This window comes from Gossypium hirsutum, chromosome D07, assembly GCF_007990345.1.
Source record: "Gossypium hirsutum isolate 1008001.06 chromosome D07, Gossypium_hirsutum_v2.1, whole genome shotgun sequence".
In the NCBI taxonomy this organism is placed as follows: Eukaryota; Viridiplantae; Streptophyta; class Magnoliopsida; order Malvales; family Malvaceae; genus Gossypium; species Gossypium hirsutum.
Window position 1 is genome coordinate 9,347,537 of NC_053443.1, and position 21,327 is coordinate 9,368,863.

At 36.2% G+C, this 21,327-nt stretch overlaps 4 protein-coding genes across 4 annotated transcripts; 3 read left to right on the forward strand and 1 right to left on the reverse strand.

The window, feature by feature from the left end:
* Positions 1-1,961: 1,961 nt before the first annotated feature.
* On the forward strand, positions 1,962-5,379 carry LOC107953949 (uncharacterized). Its single transcript, XM_016889395.2, has 3 exons — positions 1,962-2,361; positions 3,475-3,712; positions 4,870-5,379. The coding sequence occupies exons 1-3, from the start codon at positions 2,092-2,094 to the stop codon at positions 5,022-5,024; spliced, it is 663 nt and encodes a 220-aa protein (XP_016744884.1). The 5' UTR covers positions 1,962-2,091; the 3' UTR covers positions 5,025-5,379.
* A 674-nt stretch (positions 5,380-6,053) lies between these two features.
* On the forward strand, positions 6,054-9,488 carry LOC107953948 (transmembrane 9 superfamily member 4). Its single transcript, XM_016889394.2, has 7 exons — positions 6,054-6,525; positions 6,603-6,643; positions 6,731-7,316; positions 7,419-7,556; positions 7,645-7,801; positions 7,922-8,406; positions 8,892-9,488. Exons 1-7 carry the CDS (start codon positions 6,374-6,376, stop codon positions 9,109-9,111), a joined length of 1,779 nt encoding a protein of 592 aa, XP_016744883.2. The 5' UTR covers positions 6,054-6,373; the 3' UTR covers positions 9,112-9,488.
* A 3,229-nt stretch (positions 9,489-12,717) lies between these two features.
* LOC107953945 (uncharacterized) lies at positions 12,718-14,558 on the forward strand. Its single transcript, XM_016889392.2, has one exon. It carries the CDS (start codon positions 12,887-12,889, stop codon positions 14,015-14,017), a length of 1,131 nt encoding a protein of 376 aa, XP_016744881.1. The 5' UTR covers positions 12,718-12,886; the 3' UTR covers positions 14,018-14,558.
* Positions 14,559-15,563: 1,005 nt separating this feature from the next.
* LOC107953946 (expansin-A13) lies at positions 15,564-16,923 on the reverse strand. Its single transcript, XM_016889393.2, has 2 exons — positions 16,165-16,923; positions 15,564-16,083 (listed from the first exon to the last, which is right to left on the reverse strand). The coding sequence occupies exons 1-2, from the start codon at positions 16,797-16,799 to the stop codon at positions 15,774-15,776; spliced, it is 945 nt and encodes a 314-aa protein (XP_016744882.1). The 5' UTR covers positions 16,800-16,923; the 3' UTR covers positions 15,564-15,773.
* Between the last annotated feature and the right edge of the window lie 4,404 nt (positions 16,924-21,327).

Genomic DNA, 21,327 nt, shown 5'->3' on the forward strand with positions numbered 1-21,327 from the left:
GGTACTTGTCAAATGTTTTGCAAATTACTCCAACATACTAAAAATATTCTTTTATGAGGTAGCAAAAATAATCAATATATGACCGACATGTGACAGATGATATGATATTTTTTTATATATTTTATATGTTTAATTTATTTTAGTTTTATTAATTTATTTATTTTATTAATTTAAAATAACAAATTTCTTTTAATTTGGGGTTTTTGAAATCTTTTTTTCCTTATCTAATATTAATTCGTTAAGCATGGTTGAATACCAATTTTTTAACATGAATTTCCTCTAATGCTGATAATATTTTTGTAGCATAAAAAAATTAACATTGTTAGTATTTTACGTAATTTTTATAACATTAAATAAATTTAGGTATTAAATTGAACATAAAAAAAGGTTTAGGTACCAAATTAGAAAAAAAAATTGCCAAGTTCATGTACCAAATTGGGCCAAAAAAATTATATACAAAATTAGGAAAAAGTGTCAAATTCAAGTACTAAATGTTATATTAAGCTTTTATTTAATAGTATATAGATTAATTTCATCTGATCCTTATAATAAAGGGACCTACCATGTAAATACCCCGTTGAGAAAACCTTTACTTGATGGCCAATGCTCCGTTGTGTCGACTGGCAACAAACTCCGAGATCCGAATTTGGTGCATCTCATTATCTAATTACTTGGGGATAATTTTTAATTAAAGTATAGACATTCGTGACTATTGAATTTTAAATGTATAATTAATGAGAAAATTTTAATTAGCTTAATTGCAAAATTAAATTAACTTTGCTTATTTTATAAATTCTATATTGTTAATATTTTGACAAATTGGATTCAATAATATGTAATTATATTTATATCAAATAAATTGATCTTTTTTTTATAAAGACAGGAGTAGGAATTGTTTAAGGACGGATCAACTCAATGTTATTCTCCACTAAAGGATACTTAAAACATAATTATTTTAACACTGCACAAAGTAATTCAATTTTTAACTTACTAAAAATTTTATTAAATTTTATTCATATAAATAAAAAATAAAAAATAAAAAAATTTTATTTTTATCAAAAACCTTTAATTGAATTGACATTATAAGTTAATTGGACATAATTCTAAAATTTTTATTTTACTATTTTCTCTCTATTTAATGACACTTTATATTCTAAAATATAATTAGAATTTTTTTATAAGAGATATATAATTAGAATTGGAACAAGAAAAAAAATATATAAAACTTAACATATTTTACATTTTGTTGTGCCATATAAAATCAATTTAATCGTTTTAATATATATATTTATTAAAAATAGGGTAAACTGCATACAATATCACTAAACTATATATAAGTTTACGTTTTGATCACTCAGCTTAAAAAAATTACAAAATGATCTCTAAACTATTCGAAAGTTTTCATTTAAGTCATTAGACTATTAAAATTGTAGTCGTATGATCTTCTCCATTTACATTGCCTATATCAATTGAAAACTTTTTTTCCCTCCTCTTTTGCAATTTAGTTTATTTCATGAAACAACTTTGATTGTCACAAATCTACGAATCAAAATCCAAATAGCTTTCTTCTTCGATCTTTGACACTAACCGGTAGATTGACTTAGATCCATGATATGTTCTTCTACTCGTTGATAGATATTGATCAATCGTATTAATCGTTGAATCGTCGCTTGAAGTTCACTAGCTAGATTTAAAAAAGAAACTAACAGTCCAGTGATTTAAATAAAAACTTTGAATAGTTGCGACTTAAATGAAAACTTTTGAACAGTTCAATTACCATTTAACTTTTTGAAATTGAGTGATCAAAATGTAAATTGGTAATAATTTAGTGATATTAAGTGTAGTTTACCCTTAAAAATAATAATACCGAACCATGTGACGTACAGACAGCACACGTGTTTGAGTTGAATGTAATCAACTTAAAATAAAGTTATTTTATTTATTTAAAAAAATCCCAACAACCAACGAGAAAATATTATTCCAAATTCTACGTGTCGTTGATGAGCTCATCTTCACTCTTCATTTCTATCTTTGATCTTTGAGGTTTTTCCTTAGTTCTTCAACTTACATCAAAGCAATAACACATCAACAATGACGGAGCAAATGAACGGTGCGTCCGTAGACGAAAATAACTGTACCCAAAGTGAGGAAATGCTGCTCCATGAAGCTCTCCGCCGTTTGATTTCGACGATCATCTACCCCGATGGATCTTCATCGTCACCAGCTCCGCTTCTGCAGCGGATCAAGATCTCTGTTTCCGAGAATGGGCCTCGCCTTGGGGAAGCCTCTAGAAACACTAGCCGTACTGTTATACGGTGGACTCGTAGTGGCAGCCCCCTTCGTGCTCTTCTTGTCATCTCTGTGAGGGTTATTTTTATTTATTTTTTTCAAATTACTTTGTTAAACGATTTCTTTCTGCCTTTCTTCTGCTTCAGAATTGATAATTGTTAAAGGAAAGAACGAATTCTTAATCATCGCATTGCTTGACCAAAATCATGTGAAGTTTGTAATATTATTTCTATTTGATTTACTGTTCTTACAAAAGTAGAGTAAGGTAGAAGAAATCCCTTGGTGAAATCGTTTTAAGCAAGTTTTAAATTTTTTATGGTGTAATACATTTTAAGCATTCTTTTTTCGTTTTTAATCAAGTATGATTTTGTTTGAGAGCAATTGTTAAAGAAGCAGGAAGCAAGAACAACCTAGTTAAGCTTTAATGAGTATAATTTTGCCGGGCACTGGAAGATTTTCATCACTCGAGTGAGAGATAGTTAAATTGGCAGACTTGTAACACAATAGGACCACTTTTGATTTTGATAGGCACTGATTTCTTTGTGTGCATCAGTTCTTATGCGTGAGTTGTGTGGAGAGAGAGGCTTGACTAGATGAAGCTATATTGTTTCCAACAATTGACGATACATATATATAAATATTTTTTCTCTTGAATAAGTAAAAGTAATGTTATATGAAATAATGAAATGAGCGTTTGTTTATTTTGTCATGTCTGTTGAGGAAACATGTATTGCAGATGTTATCCTCTAAAGGGTTACGGTTGTGAGCGAAGGCCGGTGAACAGTTACTTCCTGAGTTCATTTAAGAATGTTCTATTGACTCATAAAGAAAATGCGTCATTTTAGAAGCTTGGATGAGTCTTTCTTTTTTTACTTGGAAACGTTAAATTCATAATGGTTGCATCTTATAGCTGAGTTACAGATTGTGGCATGAGTTTCAAATTGCTTTGTGCCTTCTGGACTTTATAATTTTTCTATGTTTGCTCGTACAACTTTTTTTGTGCATCCCTTATACACCATGCTGCTCTTCTTTCTTGCTGCTTAAATTGATATCTAGTTATGATAAATAAGTGGTGTTTACTTTGATCACATTTGTTGGTTTGCTTTTTTTGCCTTCTGTCCGCTAGCTCCCTTAATTTACATTCTTCAGAATCCTCTAACTGGCCTTTTACTGATACTTCTGCAGGTTGGGTCCATTGCTTTTCTTACCTTGACAGGATTGCTTGTATTTATGCTTTTCTTTCTAGCTGCAACTGTCAATGCCGTCATCATCTCTTCCCTCATTGCTTTGGCTGCTGCAGGAGGCTTCTTGGCTCTTTTCTTTGCCTGTGTAACAGTTTTTTACATTGGGGCCATATCGGTTGCTGCTTTTGTTATTTCAACTGCAATAATTTCAGCAATTATAGCTGCTCTTGTAGCTACAGGTATATCTTTTTAAGCATCTATTTTAGTTTTTACTTTGTTTCATTCTTATAGTTTTAAGATTATACTTGGTTGGAAACTACAAGATGAAGTCTTTTTGTTTTTATCTTTTTATAGGGTTGAACTTTTTTATCTTTATAATTTTTTGCTGGAAACCATGTCCCCGAATGAATTTCAGTCCTTATGGTTTATTTTAGGTGGTAATCTGAATGAAGTTGCAACAAGTCGATGTATGCAGTATGTTGGGCTAAATCCATGATTTTCTCCTTGGAGTGTATCTGTGGGGTGGTCCTTTGGTGTCCCAAAGTTTTTATTTAGATATGTCACGGCCTATAAGTGGGGAACAGAATTTAGTTTTTATTTACATATCTGTGGGGTGGCCTTCCGTGTCCCAGAGTAGAAAAAAGATATGTCACAGCCTATAAGTGGGGAACTGAATTTAGATTTTTACTCTGCACTTTCTATCATCACCATGAGTATGTTCGATAATTGGTTTCTCTCTCTCACTTTGCCTAGCTTCTAGCACAAAATAATGACCCATATTCCTTTTACTGAAAGTGGGGAACTGAATTTAGATTTTTACTCTGCACTTTCTATCATCACCATGAGTATGTTCGTTAATTGGTTTCTCTCTCTCACTCTCTCTCTTGCCGTATGGCTTTGCCTAGCTTCTAGCACAAAATAATGACCTATATTCCCTTTACTGACTACGTTTGCTAAACCATGTGAGTGGTTTTTTGTGTGCCAGTTTGCATACCCACATGCACAGTGGTTGCTGTATTTTTTCTTCTTTTTCCATTTCAGATTCATGCAATTATGCTGTTTCATGCCCTCCAAATTGGAGGGAATGGGATAAGATGTTTCAATGCCTAAGTTGATATACTTCCTACTGCACATTAAGTAGTTTTGTTATTGAGTGTATCTGCACTGTTTTCTCTCTTTTATTCGAATTGCTGTCTTTCTGTGGCACTGTTATCATTTTCATACTACTGCGGTAACCGTAAGTAATTATGTGTTTCATGTCTTTAGAATTGCTATATCAAACTATCTCAACCTGAAGCTTGAAATTCTTCACATTGAAAATCGATTTATGCTTTTTATTAAGCAACTTAATTTTTCTGGAGTACTGCTTCTCATCTGATACGTCAATATGAATCAGGTTGGGTTGGATTCTTTTGGGTTTTATGGTTGGGTACTAAGAGAAGTATGGACCTTGCAAAGCACTCCCTCAGCATTACTGGATCTGCTTTCTCAGCTTATTCTTCTGCTCAGCATGCTCATCGCCACCAGGAACTGCACAAAGTTTCAGACTGAAACACTTGCTTGCTCATCATGTATATATTGTCAGATGCAGTTGATTAATCATAGATAAAAAGCATGTCAATGTGTTTGACAATTTAGTCGGCTAGGCCGACTTGCAGTATATAGGATGCTTGGTTTTCTTGTTTATGTTCACTTCTATTTTAGTTAGCCTGTCTCGGGGTAAACAGAACCTTGGTATCGGAAGTGTCTGTCGGTGTTTGGAGTTCATTCGTTTTATGGATGAATGGTGTTGTATTTCTGTTCCTCTAGAACTTAAGATAGATGGTTGAGTTTTATGTATAAAGACCATAAAAATAGTTGTGCAATAACTTGTTTGAAAATAAGGTTATCTCCTTTTTTATTTGTACCCATTGTGCATCAACTTCACAGGAAATATAATCCTACTTTTTACATGAAAATATTTCATCAACACGTGTGTGCAAAAGATAGGGAATGCCAATGGTAAGATAACGTATGAGAAGGGGAAACCATCTCCTTTAACGTAGCTAGAGCATGTCCACGGAAATCAATGCATTAATTAATTACTACACATGGGCTAGGAATTCTTCTTTAATATAAAAAACAGTACAAAGTTTGTTAAAGTTGAATACCTTTTTATACTAATAGTTATAATTTATAATTAAGTTAAATGTTTTTTTATTATTTAAATTTAATTCGAATGATATACCTTAAAACCCCCAACAATCGGAAATTGATTCAAATCATATTATTTGGTTCAATTTTATTTAATTTGGTTTGATTATTATTTAAATATATTTGATTTGATAATTGAACCGTATCAAATTTATAATATAGAATAAATAAAATATATTTAAATTAGCTAAAAATCTTTAACATGCTATAAATAACAATTTTTAAATAATCTTAAAAACCATAATATTACACGATAATCTTAATTTTTTTCCCAAAAGCATCATCACCGAGCGTAATTTTTTGGTGCTACTGCTAATATGAATATTGACCGTAATAACTAAGATTTGAAATGGAAGTTAAGTTCGATTTCATTGTTGCAGTGATCCCATTCATTAATTTAATTCCTCGCGAATCAAACATGGCGGAAGAGGTAGAAAAAAAAAATCAAATGTGCCTAAAAATTCCGAACAACTACCGGTTGGGCGGTCAATTTCGTTGGTTCGGTTACCCACGGAAGGTGCGGACCGTGGAGTGCTTCTCACTCTTCATGTTATCGTCTTTTTACTTTTACTAGCCTATTTCGAGTCTATTATTTAACACTATCACCAAATAAATCTCTCTTTTTCTCTATATAACATATCTCAAAAAATACAAGATTTAAACCGGTTTCCGATCTCATTCAAATCCTTAATATACCGGCGATCGAAATGGATAGAATAAGGGCGTTTTTGGTAGCCGTGGCGGTTGTCGCCATATGCGGCGTACCTCAGGTCAGATCCACCGCTTCCGATCATCGTTACAAAGCTGGTGATGAAGTTCCTCTTTATGCTAATAAAGTAGGTCCTTATCACAATCCCAGGTATTCTTTCATCCTTTTTTGCTTTCCGATCTCAACTCAACTTTCGTTTTCCGTTAACTTTTTTGTTTAATTCACAGTGAGACCTATCGTTACTTCGATTTTCCGTTCTGTTCCTCAGGTTTGATTTTACTTCGTGTCGATTTCTATTTTATGATTTTTTTTAACCTTAAATTGAGTGATTTGAGGGTTTGCTGTGTACTTTCAGCTCCCGTGAAGGAGAAGAAGGAAGCTTTGGGTGAAGTATTGAATGGAGATCGACTAGTGAGTGCGCCTTATAAACTTGAGTTTTTGACGGAGAAAGAGGCTGAAATTGCTTGTAAAAGGAAGCTTACGAAGGAAGAAGTGGTCAAGTTCAGAAAAGCTGTCTCGAAAGACTATTACTTCCAGATGTACTACGATGACCTTCCCATTTGGGGTTTCTTGGGGAAAGTTGAAAAGGAAGGGAAGACCGATCCAGCTGATTACAAATATTACCTCTTTAAGCATCTCGTTTTTGAGATCCATTATAACAAGGATCGTGTCATTGAGATCACTGTTCGATCTGATCCCAACGCCCTTGTGGATCTCACTGAAGATGTACCAGTTGATGTGGATTTTATGTACACTGTTAAATGGAAGGAAACCAACACTCCTTTTGAGAAACGGATGGACAAGTACTCGCTATCTTCTTCCTTGCCACACCATTTGGAAATCCACTGGTTCTCAATCATCAACTCATGTGTCATCGTTTTGTTATTGACTGGTTTCCTGGCCACCATTCTTATGCGAGTCCTGAAGAATGATTTCATCAAGTATGAATGGTTTCCATCTGTTTTTCATGCATGGAAAATTCCATATCTAATTCGATGTATACTGGGTTTTGTTTCTCAATTCCTGTATTCCTTATTTAATAGGTATGCACATGATGAGGAATCGGCAGATGACCAGGAGGAGTCTGGGTGGAAGTATATTCATGGTGATGTGTTCAGATACCCCAAGCACAAGTCCTTGTTTGCCGCCGCCCTTGGTTCTGGCACCCAACTCTTCACTCTGTGAGTATCATCTTACATTGTTAATTGGCTCTTAGTTTCCAAGCAATCTGCAATCTGTTGACTGTTATTCATTTGCATCCTTTTCCAGTACAAGTTTCATTTTTATCCTTGCTCTAGTTGGGGTCTTTTATCCATATAACCGAGGAGCTCTTTTCACTGCTCTGGTCGTCATTTATGCCCTTACATCTGGCATTGCTGGGTACACTGCAGCTTCTTTCTATTGCCAGCTAGAAGGAACAAATTGGGTATGTAATTCCTGTCTTTCTTACTGTTTCCTGTATGTGATATTGTATTGCTTAAATACGAATATCTTGTTAGTCAAAATTCTGATGACTATTCCCACTTCCCACCCTTTTTCATGACAGGTGAGAAACTTATTACTAACCGGAAGCTTGTTTTGCGGACCTCTTTTTGTCACATTTTGCTTTCTTAATACTGTCGCAATTGCTTATAAAGCCACAGCAGCATTGCCATTTGGAACCATTGTGGTGATTTTTCTCATATGGGCTCTAGTCACTTCACCTTTATTAGTATTAGGAGGTATTGCTGGGAAGAATAGTAAGGCGGAGTTTCAAGCCCCTTGTCGCACCACAAAATATCCTAGAGAGATCCCACCATTGCCTTGGTACCGGAAAACTATTCCTCAGATGGCAATGGCAGGTTTCTTGCCATTCAGTGCTATCTATATTGAACTTTACTACATATTTGCCAGCGTGTGGGGACATAGGATCTACACCATATACAGCATCCTGTTTATTGTCTTTATCATTCTCTTGATTGTCACTGCTTTTATCACTGTGGCTTTGACTTATTTTCAACTTGCTGCTGAAGACCATGAGTGGTGGTGGAGGTATGTCGTTTTTAGCTTTCTGATATGTATATACTAAGCAAACACATGCATTTGGAAATCACGCCCAAACAACATATATTGACATGTAGATGCATGGCTGCTTGAAGAACATTTTTAAAATTTCTCATATTATTCTTCTGGTGAGCTCAAGTATTTTGTGTTTGTTTGTTTGTTCATTGGTTGTTGTCTACGTGGCATGTTTATCTTTGACTTATAATATGCACAACTTTTTCTAATATTGATGGATTGCCAATATTCATGCTGTAATATTCTTCTCTAATCTAGAATTTTGAATCATGATCTCCGTTTTTACAATTCCAAACAAAATATGAGAATCCTGACTAGTTTATCTGTCAGTCTTGGATCATTTGTTGAATTATTAATATGAATCATTTTATGAGTAACCGACATGCAGATACCATGTGAGGCATGTCTCATTTCCGATAATCAGCTGGTCTTAATTGATGTTGTCTTTGGTCTATCAGGTCCTTCCTTTGTGGTGGGTCTACCGGGCTGTTCATATACACCTACTGTTTGTATTATTACAATGCACGGTCAGACATGTCAGGCTTCATGCAAACTTCGTTCTTCTTTGGGTACATGGCCTGCATTTGCTATGGCTTCTTCCTCATGCTTGGGGCTATTGGCTTCCGTGCATCTCTGCTCTTTGTTCGACACATTTACCGTTCAATCAAGTGTGAGTAGGAAGTTGGATGGTCTTCCCTGTTCACAAGAAGTAAGCATACTTTTGCTTTATCAGAACCAGTTGATAGGTAGTTTATCAAAAGATTCTACGATGATGATTACGAAAAGAGCAGACCGGAAGCGCGTGGGTGCTTTGGGCTGCTTTGGCAGTGTTGTATGAAATATGAACCATTCTAAACCTTAGTTGATGCCAACAAAAACTTTGCATTCCTCACTTCACCATTCCCATTTTGTTTACAATTATTATTATTTTTGTTGGAGTGAAAACATGTTGAATATTGAGATGCATACTTCTAGGACGAACTTTTGTTATTACGCAGTCATTTTCATGTTGTTAGCTCTAAAAACAATAACATATGTCTACATTTTGCAATCAATTCGTCGCATTTTGTGTTGGGTCCCGATTTGGTAGTGTTCTAAAATTTCAGTTTCAACTTTTGTGAAAGAAAAAACAAGTGTTGAAAGTGAATTTATCTTAGCCTGATCTGTTTTGATTTCGAAATAATTGAACTAAATGCGAAAATCGAATATCAAATATCTTATAATAATAATAATAATAATAATAATAATTCTAGTGAATGGAGTTCACATTTTAGTAAATTGCACATGAAAGCAATGCAACTTTTTGAGTACCATCTTCCCAACAAGAAGTGACTTGGATGTCATAGATCAAAAGTTTGAATCTCATCAAGGGTGATACGTTCAAATCGTCTTGGTAGGTGATTGTACACCCACGTATAGTCAAGGTGTTTATGGCATGTTGACTCTTGACAGAGCACGTCAGGCAAAATACTATTCAGGAGACAATATCTTTAATTGTTTGGGATTCGATTGGTTACCCAACATATGGCACTTTAGAAACTTCTCTCAAAAGAGTTAATTCCAGCTCAATTGTGCATTCTCACGAACCATGCAACTAGGTCAAGCTTGTTGGGTTGATTTGGTAAAAGAGTTTGGTGTTCCTAAGTAAAATTTCAATTTCAACTTTTGAGAATGAAAAAGTAAATGTTGAAAGTAAATTTTCTCTCACTTTAATTTATCTTGATTTTGAAATAATTGAATCCAATGTTAAAATCAAATATCAAATGTCTTAATAATAATAATTTTAGTGAATGGAATTCACATTTTGGCAAATTGTACATGAAATCAATGCAATTTTTTTGCAAAATTGAAATCCAAATTAAGATTGAAAATGGTAAAGTTTTTCAATATACAAATTACTATACAAATAACTCACAACAATAACACAATCAATGGCCCATTTCCCTGGCAGGATTAAGAATTTTGTGGCCTTTTTTTAAGTACCATCTTCTTCAACAAGTGATATATATGCTATAGGTTAGGGGTGCGAACCCACCATGAGCGAGATGCTCATATCGTTTTGGTGTGTGACTATATATCCACGTAGGTCGAGGCATTCTCAACCTTGTAAACTAAGCCCTTAGGGCAACTGCTCATGGTACACTAGTTTTTGGTAGAGTACGAGAGGTAAAATTCTCTTCGAAGATGATTTTTAAAAATTTATTTGATTGTTTAATGGACAACACTTTAAAAATTTATTCCGAAAGAACTCATCCCCTCAACAAGCTCAATTATGCATTCTCATGAACCAAGCTGCTTGCCTTCATCAGCTTCAAATCGGCAACATCTATGTATACAAACAAAAATCTCTAACACCACCATTATAGTATATTCCACTTTGTTTACAATCGATTTTTACGGTTCTCCAATAAAAAAATATTTAATTTATACATTAATTAATTTTGTGTCTATCATTTAATTTAGGTTATGTCACTAAACTGGTTCCACTAACACGATAAATTAGTTTGAAGTTTTACATGGTGGGAGAATCTTATACAACAATATAAAAGATTTCAGATTTGCTTAGCACGATACTAACAACTGGAAAAAGATAATTATAAAACTTATGCAATGCACAAGTTAGCTATGTGTATTAATTTTATATTTTAAAATAATTATAATAGGATTATGAAAAGGAAATTTAAAAAATAAAATGTAAAAATATAATTAATAATTGATAATCTTATAATATAGATTATCTGATAGTAAAGTTTTGATGATAAACATGATGAAATAAATAAATTTGTCAAATATATAATCCATTTGAGAGACAAGAAAGTAATTATAAAAATTAAGAGTAAACCTGAAAAAAATAATAAATTCAAGAAAATTGTTTCCTTTCGACACCTTCAAACTTCAAATTTAAAATAATTAGGTAAAATTACTAAATGTGATGGTTTTATAGGGCAACAAAATTAGTATTTATTTAGCTATATAAAATTCTCTAATACCATTATTATAATATATTCCTATTTGTTTACATCAATTGACTATCATTTAATTTAGTGGAACACAATAAATTACCTTAAAATTTTACGTGGTGATACAACTTTATCCAACAACATAATAAATCCCAAATTTGCATGTGCGATTAATTTTATGTTTTAAAATAATTTATAATTTATGGTAAAAAAATAAAATAAGATTATGAGAAGGAAATTTTAAAAAATAAAACTGTGATCAATTGTGAATATATAAATAATGATTGATAATTTATAATGTAAATATTCTCAAGTTCTGGTGAAATACTTAAATTTGAGAGAAAATTAGCCGAAAAAGAAGAAAACAATTTTCAAAATTCAAGAAAATTCTTTATATTCAATTTTAAAAAAATGGTTAAAACAGTCATGTAAAATAATATAATAAAGCTCCTACACCACATCTCACAATAAAATTAGTATTGAAGTTTCCGAATATATACACCACCACTATCTATAAATTTATAAATATTCTTTTAAAATCCAATGACTGTTATGTGCCAAAATCTAATGAATCTATTTAATTAAAGCAGAATTTGAAACTATCAATGCACTATCTTGAATGCCTTTAACCACCTACAAACTATCAGAATGAATCATTATTTTGCTGTAATTATACCATTGAAGGACTAACTCACTCAAAATACCCCATAATTCATTATAAAAAAATTGAATATTTCCCCAAATGCCTGTTATACCCAAGGATCTATTCCCATTTCCATTTCGTAACACTCCACCACCCCCATTGAATCTTGAATCCAATTTTACCGTTCCATTGATATTTTAATGAACCCAATTTTCTGACTGGAGCTATCCTCGTACTGCCTAATTTGAAATACCTTATAATTGACCTGTATTGTTTCGCCCAACTATACTATATGCTTTATCAATACCAAAGGCGTTCCAAGATGCCACTTAGAAAATAATTTTTGTTCTATCTTTAAACTTAGTTTATGGCAATAAACTCATGCCATTAACGCAATAAATTACCTTAAAATTGGAAAATATTATCCAAATTTTAGATTTGTTTAACGCAACACTAACAGTTGTTTCCTCTTTAAGGTGTTTAATATCTTCCTTGAAAAATCAATTGTAAAAATGGTTAAAATAATATAAAAGAATTACCATAACTGGTGAATCCTTCAATTTAGTTGATATCACTAAAGTAATGCCATTAATACTGCAATTTACCTTGAATTTTTACACAGCTGAGGATCCAGATTTGTAATATTAACAACTGTAATATTTTATAAGAAGAAAATAAAGCCAAGCTTATTGTTGTACGGTTGCTTTCAGGTGTAGTAGTCTTTATTCCCAAGGCAATTAAAGAGAAAAAGAAAGGCCATTTCACCGGTAATGTTTACTGTAGTATCGTGAAATACCGAGATCTGTTATCGAGGAAAAACCAAACAAAAAAATATGATGAAAATTAGAGTATGTTGATGATGATGTTAGGGGCGGTGCAATTAGGAGCTGCGGCGGCGTGCGTGGTGGTTTTAGTTCCAATGGGAATGGCTGGTTGGCACTTGAGTCGTAACAAGATGCTCTTTTTCAGTGGTGCCCTTTTCATTTCTCTCGCCATTTGTGTTCATTTAACTCCTTATTTCCCTTCGGTTCCCGATTTCGTCACATCCGTCTCTTCCGCCGTTGTTTTCGATCACCGTTCTTCTTGTATCAATTTAGTCAACGAGATTTCTTGGGAAGTCAAGCCCAACGCTTCTTTTCATCATTTCAACAACACCCAGAATTCCTCTTCCATTGCTGATTTTTACGATAAGCGTTGGGATTGGTCCGATTCTTATAAGCTTAAAGCTTGTGAGTTTACGAAATTGTCTAAATCTGATGCTTCTGACTTGCTGAACGGCTCTTGGGTGGTCATCGCCGGTGATTCACAAGCACGATTGTTCACCCTCTCTTTGCTAAATCTGATTTTGGGTCCTCAATCTCAACGCATGGATTCAGTTCGAGCTGATTTGTTCAAAAGGCATAGCGATTACAGCGTTTTAGTTAACGAAACCGGTATGAAATTGGATTTCATTTGGGCACCTTATGTTATGAATTTGACCAATTTGGTGATGAATTTCAAGACCCAAAAGAATTGCCCTGATGTTATGATCATGGGTGCTGGTCTTTGGCACATGCTTCATTTCACCAATGCATCAGATTATGATCTGCACTTGCATATATTAAAAACTCAAGTAGTTTCCTTGTTGCCATTTTCAACTGAGTTAGCCATGAATGAACCGGTGACTGGCTCAGTCCCCATCAAGTCATCCCACCTGTTTTGGCTCGGGATGCCGGTGATGATCAATGGGATGTTGAACACAGAGGAGAAGAGGGCGAAGATGAATGATGCAATGTGGCATGCCTATGATAAAGCACTCGGTGATAGTAAGCTTTTACGCCAAACCGGTGGCCCTCTGTTTTTGTTGGATTTTCAGTCATTAACTTGGAATTGTGGCCCGCATTGTACATCTGATGGCATGCATTATGATGGAGCTATCTATGAAGCTGCTGTTCAGATTATGCTAAATACATTGCTTATTGAATCTCATCAAACTCTTTGATTACTCTTAAATCCTGTTCTTAGCTGTTTTTTTATTATACCTATTATTTTACAGCAACCTTGAGAAAGAAAGAAGAGGCTTGATTCTTGCCAGTTTTTTCCTTTGATTTGGATTAACACACAAGTATGCTTTTTTGTATGACAATTTTTTTTTACATGTTTGAAAACCAAATATTCATTTGTTTGTATACTATAGCTTCATCACACTTTGATTGATTCAAATCTAAAGTTTTGTGAACAAATTTTATTTTTTGTACATTATTAGTTGCATCTTCTAGTGTCTTTCTTTTTTGCAATGTATAACTGCAATTGAGTATAGATTGAAAATCGAGTCTATAGCTGTGTACATTTATTTGAAGAAGCAATTTGATTGTCAAGAGTTGTTCTAAGTATCTAGGGGCAGTATAATTAAGAAAGATAGGAGAGATTAATGGAGATGTTAACTATAGGATTAAAGGTGGAGACTTGTGACAAAAGAGCCCTGCTTTGCTATAGGACAGTTCTAAGAGACCTGCTTTGCTATACGGTAGGGAATGTTGGGGTAACAAGAAGCAATATATACAAAACACTAGTCTAGCCGAGACACAAATGTTAAGATAGATGTATGATAAGACTAAGGGTGAGTTTGGATGGGCGGTGCGTTTACCTGCGGTTAGTGTAAAAATAAGGGTGGCGGTGAGATTAGATACTGTAGCGATACTATAGCGTGAGACAAAAAGTAAGCTAAACGCACTGCACCGCACCCAATCGCCCATCCAAACCCACCCTAAGGATGTAGTTAGATATGATGATATTCATCTCAAAGTTGAGCAAGGTGATAGAAAACCATTTACATTGGTTTGGCGATATAAGGCACGGATCGACGGATGCATGTGTTTGAAAGATCGAGTAAATTGACATTACACAAGATCGATTATAGGTAAGAAGATGGTGGTGGATAAGAATGATTGGAGTAGCAGGATTCATTTGTCATGTACCTGACATAAAAAGCTTTTTATGCGTGATTTTTTATTTAATGTCATAGGTTTCCTAAATTGTGTTATGTTATTTGTATAACATTTTTAGAAGGAAGGTTCATGGATGTGTAGATAGTGTGTTATCTTGTATTTGTTTCGTCTGACTATACTTGAAATCCCCTTTTATGTGTTAGTTATGCAGACATGTATTGCAGGACACTCCAGCATTCTTTTCTGTTGTAATAAATGCTTGCATGTGTTAGGAAGAAGTGATTCCCATTCACCTAAGTATCCAAAATAGTAAAAAGAATAACAGCTGCAGTGAATTGTGCATGTTTGGAAACTTGTCTGAGATGTACAATCTCCAGTCATCGTAGTGTTGTCATATTGCAGTTTATTGACTAAAGAGCTTTGAAGGCAATTTGTGAAGCTAAGTTTGCATATCACCATGGTTGACATGGTCTTCATTAAGTCAAATACAATTTCTTGTTAATCATCCAATATGTCTATTTTTTTACATTAAATTAGTTCATTAGTTCAACCAGAAGGATCTATTTTGTGAAACCTCATCGAACTACGAAAAAATGGAAATTTTGGGCAAAATTGATATATCCTGCTATTTTAAGTCCTTACACACAATAAAAAAAGTCGCCAATTCTACCCTTCCATTTCCATCCCCAATCAGTACAAAACAACAGATAAACAAAAAGAAAGAAAAGAATAGGACAGTCTTGTCTCTCTATATATAATAAATAATAACCAACATTACATTGTTGTTGATGATGATGCTTTTCTTTCATCTTAGGCCTCGAATTGCTTTCCTTCAAAAGTTTGGCCAAAGTTCCAATTTTTAGGAGCAACATTGTAAGATGTAAGTGTAAGACCATCACTATTAGTGACCTCAAATGAAAGTGGTTGATTCCTTAGATCAGAATTTATATGCCAATTTTGTCCCCAATTCCGACCCATCGGTAACCACCCCGTTCTTGAACCTTTAATCTTAACTGCAGCTATGTCACCAGCGCCTCCAACATTGCTGATGAGAACTGACACGAAGATCCCTGAGCCATCAATGGTGAATCGTACACCTCCTTCTTTTCTGCACTTTATCCTGTTTTAAGACAAATGAGACAGAATTTAAGATGTTTTGTCCCAACAAATCCAACAATGTAAGAAACCCAGATTTGTATACCTTCGATACTGGACAGGCATGTTGCCAGCTTTCCAAATAGCAATCTTTTCAAAAGCTTCAATGGGAAGTACAAAGTGTTTGTTAGGAGGATTACAACGCCCACCGCCTTCCGCCGTGAACCCATAATTTGGAGCACAGAAATTTGTGGCGGTGACAATGATAGATGTCCCAGGTATACACCACCGCAGGTCGTCCACACACCTTAATTCGAAACAAGCACCGCAGATCTGTCCACGCTGAAACAAAGCTTCACTTAAACCCACAGTCGCCATACCGTACCCAGCCTTGACTAGGTCTCCATACCCACAAGCACCGCCGACGGCGTCACGAGGATCCGAAGCGGCGTAGTAAGTGGCGCGTGCGGAGTGCCAGACGGTGGACTGTGGCGCCGGTGGGGAAGAAGAGAAGGTGGAGGAAGAGTAATGGGAAGTGACAGTAGAGATGAGTGAGAGAAGAAGAGCTGCAGTTGCAGTTATAGAAGATGGGTTCGACATTTTGTTGAGAGACAAAACAAAGGAAAGAGACAGTAAACTAAATAAAAGAGGAAAGTTAAAGAGCTTAATTAGATTGGTGTCTGAAAAATAAGATGTAGCGGAATCGATTAGATCTTTTTCATCAAAATGTGAACTTGCCATTGCATTCTTCACTGTGCAAATAAATAGTCATTATTGCTCTACTTTTCTCCGGCTCTTCTTTTCTTGTTTTTGGGCCCTCTCTTTTTTTTTACTCAAAAAGCGTTAGGGTTGTGCATTATGATTCGGCCATTTTACTAAAAAAAAACCCTTTTTAATTAAAATTTATCGAAATGGGTCACTTTTTTAATTATTTATCGGAATGGGTCATTTTTCGCGAAATCGCTGTCACGTAAGCGCGATGTCAGGGTACGGACAGATCATCGCGTCCACGTCAGCAGGTCACGCTGACGTGGACGCGATGATCTGTCGTAGCGCGTTTCTAGGGACGCGATTTTGATGTTAATTTTATGTTTGGGTTTTTTGGATTTTAGGGTTTAGGGTGCAGGCTTTTTAGGGTTTAGAGGTCTCGGGAAAAATTATTTCGAGTTGATGTTTCTGGTCAAATAGTATAAAATTGCTTCTACCAGGATGCTATCAGAGAAGAAATTGTGAAATCGTGCCCTCGTGGACGCGATTTCGCTACAGTTGGTCATGTAAGAAATAATTTTTTTGACGTTTTCTGAGCAAATAGTATAAAATCGCTAATACCAGGATGCTATATGAGAAGAAATTGTGAAATCGCGCCCTCGTGGACGCGATTTCGCTACAGTTGGTCATGTAGGAAATAATTATTTTTTGATGTTTCTGAGCAAATAGTGTCAAATCACACCCTCGTGGACGCGATTTTGCTACAGTAGCAAGTTTGGACTGAGGCTATAAATTAGGTAGAAAATGTTCTTAGAATGCATAAGTCATAGCAGAAACATTTTAGAGAGGCTAAGAAAGTTAGAGTTTCAAAATGAGTAAACGCATTAGTGCTGTTATTTACTACGATGGTGAGGTTTGCCACATCGAGAATGATGTTGTTTTTTTGTCGGAGAATATGGTGCGACTGTCATTTAGCCAAAACATAGATTTGACAGAACTTTGTAAAAGAATTAGGCGTAAAATCTTCGGAACGACGCCAATGAAAGTTCTGTCAATCACGTATCGATTTTGTTCTTCTGTTGATCCGGTGACATATGACTCGTTCGACATAAAAGGTGCTCGTAGCTTGGAGGCAATGGTGCAGACTCATCTTGCTAGCGGAGCAACTTATATTGAGTTATATGTACAATTTACGTCGCCAACTGATGTACTTCCGTCCAGTGTTCGAGATGTATACACGACCTCTGGCCGACACTCGGTTAGCGGGTTACAAAATACGGAACAGCTCATGTTCGGTAGCGGTGTCGAATACACATCCCCACCAAGATACTCTGTCGGTGGATGGGACATGTACGTCGGTGGCTCGACGTTTGACGCTAGAAATACGAGCTGGGGAACTGCATCAAGTTCTAGTGGATGGCAATCTACATCCAATTGGGGACGTTATCAAATGCCCAAAAGAAGGGATGACGTACTTCCTACGACATCAACCGGTGAGGGGACGTCGTACGCTGCAGATGATTGTGGGTTAGAAGACGAGTCCGATGTGGATCCACCTCGAGAGCCCGGGCCGGATGGTGCAAAGGTGTGATTATTTTCTAAACCGGAGCCTATTCCAACAGAAGGTGAAAATGGTGATAGGAGTTCAAATGATGAAGAAAATCCATGATTCAGAGCATACTCACCTCCAGCCCACATGCATAATGTCGATCTGTCAGCAGATGATGCATTAGAGTTTCTAGATCTACCACACCGGTTGCGCGATCATACAAGTTTGGGGGTAGATCTCGGTGAACTTGAAGCTGGTAATCAGTTTACCAATAAGGATAGTTTTATTGGTGCTTTAAAACAGCATAGCATCAAAAACGGCGTTAACTACCACGTCGTTAAATCAAAATCTGATAAGTTTGAGGCGAAGTGTGCGGTGCAAGACGGCACATGTTCATGGAAAATCGTCGCCTCGTTAAGGAAAAGGACAGGGTTGTGGGAGATCAAAAAGTACAAAGGTCCACATACATGTGCTGCAGGTACAGTGTTGAATGTGTCTGAATAATATTTTTATTTTCCAATGTTGCATTATTTAATGTACTCCCTCTCTCTGTAGGTGTTTCAGAAGATCATCCGAAAATGGATTCAGCTATGTTGGCTAGCTTGATACTGCCCACGATAAAAGCAGATCCTAGGACTTCAGTGCCGGTGATAATTGCCAATATCCGTAGCTAAATGGGGTACACGCCCTCTTACCGTAAGGCTTGGATAGCTAAGCAAAGGACATTGGAGAAGATGCATAGTGGGTGGGACGCCTCATATAATAAAATATGGAAATGGTGTCAGGTGCTAGAGAGATACGTCCCAGGTGCCATCACAGACCTTGAAACGGAACATGCGTACTACAACGGCTGATTGCTACGTGGATGCCAAGTGTTCAAACGCCTATTTTGGACCTTTAAGCAATGCCAAGACGCATTTCCATACTGCAAACCGTTGGTACAAATTGACGGTACCTTCATGTTCGATAGGTACACTCATCGGCTATTGGTTACAGTGACATAGGATGGCGGTGGGAGAATTCTTCCAATTGCATTTGCAATAACACCGGGGGAGTCGTCTGATGACTGGGATTTCTTTCTCTCTAGGTTAAGGAGGCATGTGTGCCCCCAACCTGATATCTGTGTTATTTCAGATCGGGGCGCCGATATACTAGCTGCATTTGATCGAGAGGAAAGCTTGTGGCAGCGTACACACCATAGATATTGCCTGAGACACGTTGCTTCGAACTACTACAGGCAATTTTCATCTAAGACCGAATGACGACAAGTGACCAACATGGGTATTTACTATATAACTGTATTATTTCGTTTGTTATTTTGAATTAGTTTAATTGGTCGAAGTGGTATAAAATATTCGTTATGTTCTTATATTGGTAGGGTATGAAATGAATAAAGATCGTTTTCACAAGATGTTGGCAATCTTACGATTCCAAAACGGAGAAGGGGCGGACTACCTTTGCAACATACGTTTCGAACAGTGGGCACAAGCATACGACGGAGGCCTACGATATGGCCATATGACGTCGAACCTGGCAGAATGCATAAATTCTGTTCTTAAAGGAACGCGCCATCTACCGATAACAGAGATTGTGCGAGAGACATTTCCGTTTGGCGGCGCTATTTCCAAAGCGAGCGACAACTTATGCAGGCCAGATGCAGGGTGGGCATGTATGGTGCAGTAAAGTAGTTCAAGAAATTAACAAGGCGAACGTGAGGGCAAACATCATGCACACAGTGTGTCACGATCAAGACAATTTATGGTTTCGCGTGACGGAGTTTGACAGACCGCACCAAGGTGTTGTTGGCGGGCAATATCGTGTACACTTGCGGAACATGACTTGTGACTGTGGGAAGTTCGATGCACTTCGTTATCCATGCGCTCATGCTATTGCAGCCTGTCAGAAACTCCGCCTAGATGACTGGGATTTCTTTCTCTCTAGGTTAAGGAGGCATGTGTGCCCCCAACCTGATATCTGTGTTATTTCAGATCGGGGCGCCGGTATACTAGCTGCATTTGATCGAGAGGAAAGCTTGTGGCAGCGTACACACCATAGATATTGCCTGAGACACGTTGCTTCGAACTACTACAGGAAATTTTCATCTAAGACCGAACGACGACAAGTGACCAACATGGGTATTTACTATATAACTGTATTATTTCGTTTGTCATTTTGAATTAGTTTAATTGGTAGAAGTGGTATAAAATATTCGTTATGTTCTTATATTGGTAGGGTATGAAATGAATAAAGATCGTTTTCACAAGATGTTGGCAATCTTACGATTCCAAAACGGAGAAGGGGCGGACTACCTTTGCAACATACGTTTCGAACAGTGGGCACAAGCATACGACGGAGGCCTACGATATGGCCATATGACGTCGAACCTGGCAGAATGCATAAATTCTGTTCTTAAAGGAACGCGTCATCTACCGATAACAGAGATTGTGCGAGAGACATATTTCCGTTTGGCGGCGCTATTTCCAAAGCGAGCGGCAACTTATACAGGCCAGATGCAGGGTGGGCATGTATGGTGCAGTAAGGTAGTTAAAGAAATTAACAAGGCGAACATGAGGCCAAACATCATGCACGCAGTGTGCCACGATCAAGACAATTTATGGTTTCGCGTGACGGAGTTTGACAGACTGCACCAAGGTGTTGTTGGCGGGGAATATCGCGTACACTTGCGGAACATGACTTGTGACTGTGGGAAGTTCGATGCACTTCGTTATCCATGCGCTCATGCTATTGCAGCCTGTCAAAAACTCCGCCTGGATGACTGGGATTTTTTTCTCTCTAGGTTAAGGAGGCATGTGTGCCCCCAACCTGATATCTGTGTTATTTCAGATCGGGGCGCCGGTATACTAGCTGCATTTGATCGAGAGGAAAGCTTGTGGCAGCGTACACACCATAGATATTGCCTGAGACACGTTACTTCGAACTACTACATGTAATTTTCATCTAATACCGAATGACGACAAGTGACCAACATGGGTATTTACTATATAACTGTAT

Coding starts and splice junctions, on each gene's coding strand:
- LOC107953946 (XM_016889393.2), bottom strand. CDS start 16,799: ATGGCAAGTTCACATTTTGATGAAAAAGATCTAATCGATTCCGCTACA. Junction 16,084..16,164: donor ATGCCTGTCCAGTATCGAAG/GTATACAAATCT, acceptor GTCTTAAAACAG/GATAAAGTGCAGAAAAGAAG.
- LOC107953948 (XM_016889394.2), top strand. CDS start 6,374: ATGGATAGAATAAGGGCGTTTTTGGTAGCCGTGGCGGTTGTCGCCATA. Junction 7,317..7,418: donor CTGAAGAATGATTTCATCAA/GTATGAATGGTT, acceptor CTTATTTAATAG/GTATGCACATGATGAGGAAT. Junction 8,407..8,891: donor GACCATGAGTGGTGGTGGAG/GTATGTCGTTTT, acceptor TTGGTCTATCAG/GTCCTTCCTTTGTGGTGGGT.
- LOC107953949 (XM_016889395.2), top strand. CDS start 2,092: ATGACGGAGCAAATGAACGGTGCGTCCGTAGACGAAAATAACTGTACC. Junction 2,362..3,474: donor GTGCTCTTCTTGTCATCTCT/GTGAGGGTTATT, acceptor ATACTTCTGCAG/GTTGGGTCCATTGCTTTTCT. Junction 3,713..4,869: donor AGCTGCTCTTGTAGCTACAG/GTATATCTTTTT, acceptor AATATGAATCAG/GTTGGGTTGGATTCTTTTGG.
- LOC107953945 (XM_016889392.2), top strand. CDS start 12,887: ATGTTGATGATGATGTTAGGGGCGGTGCAATTAGGAGCTGCGGCGGCG.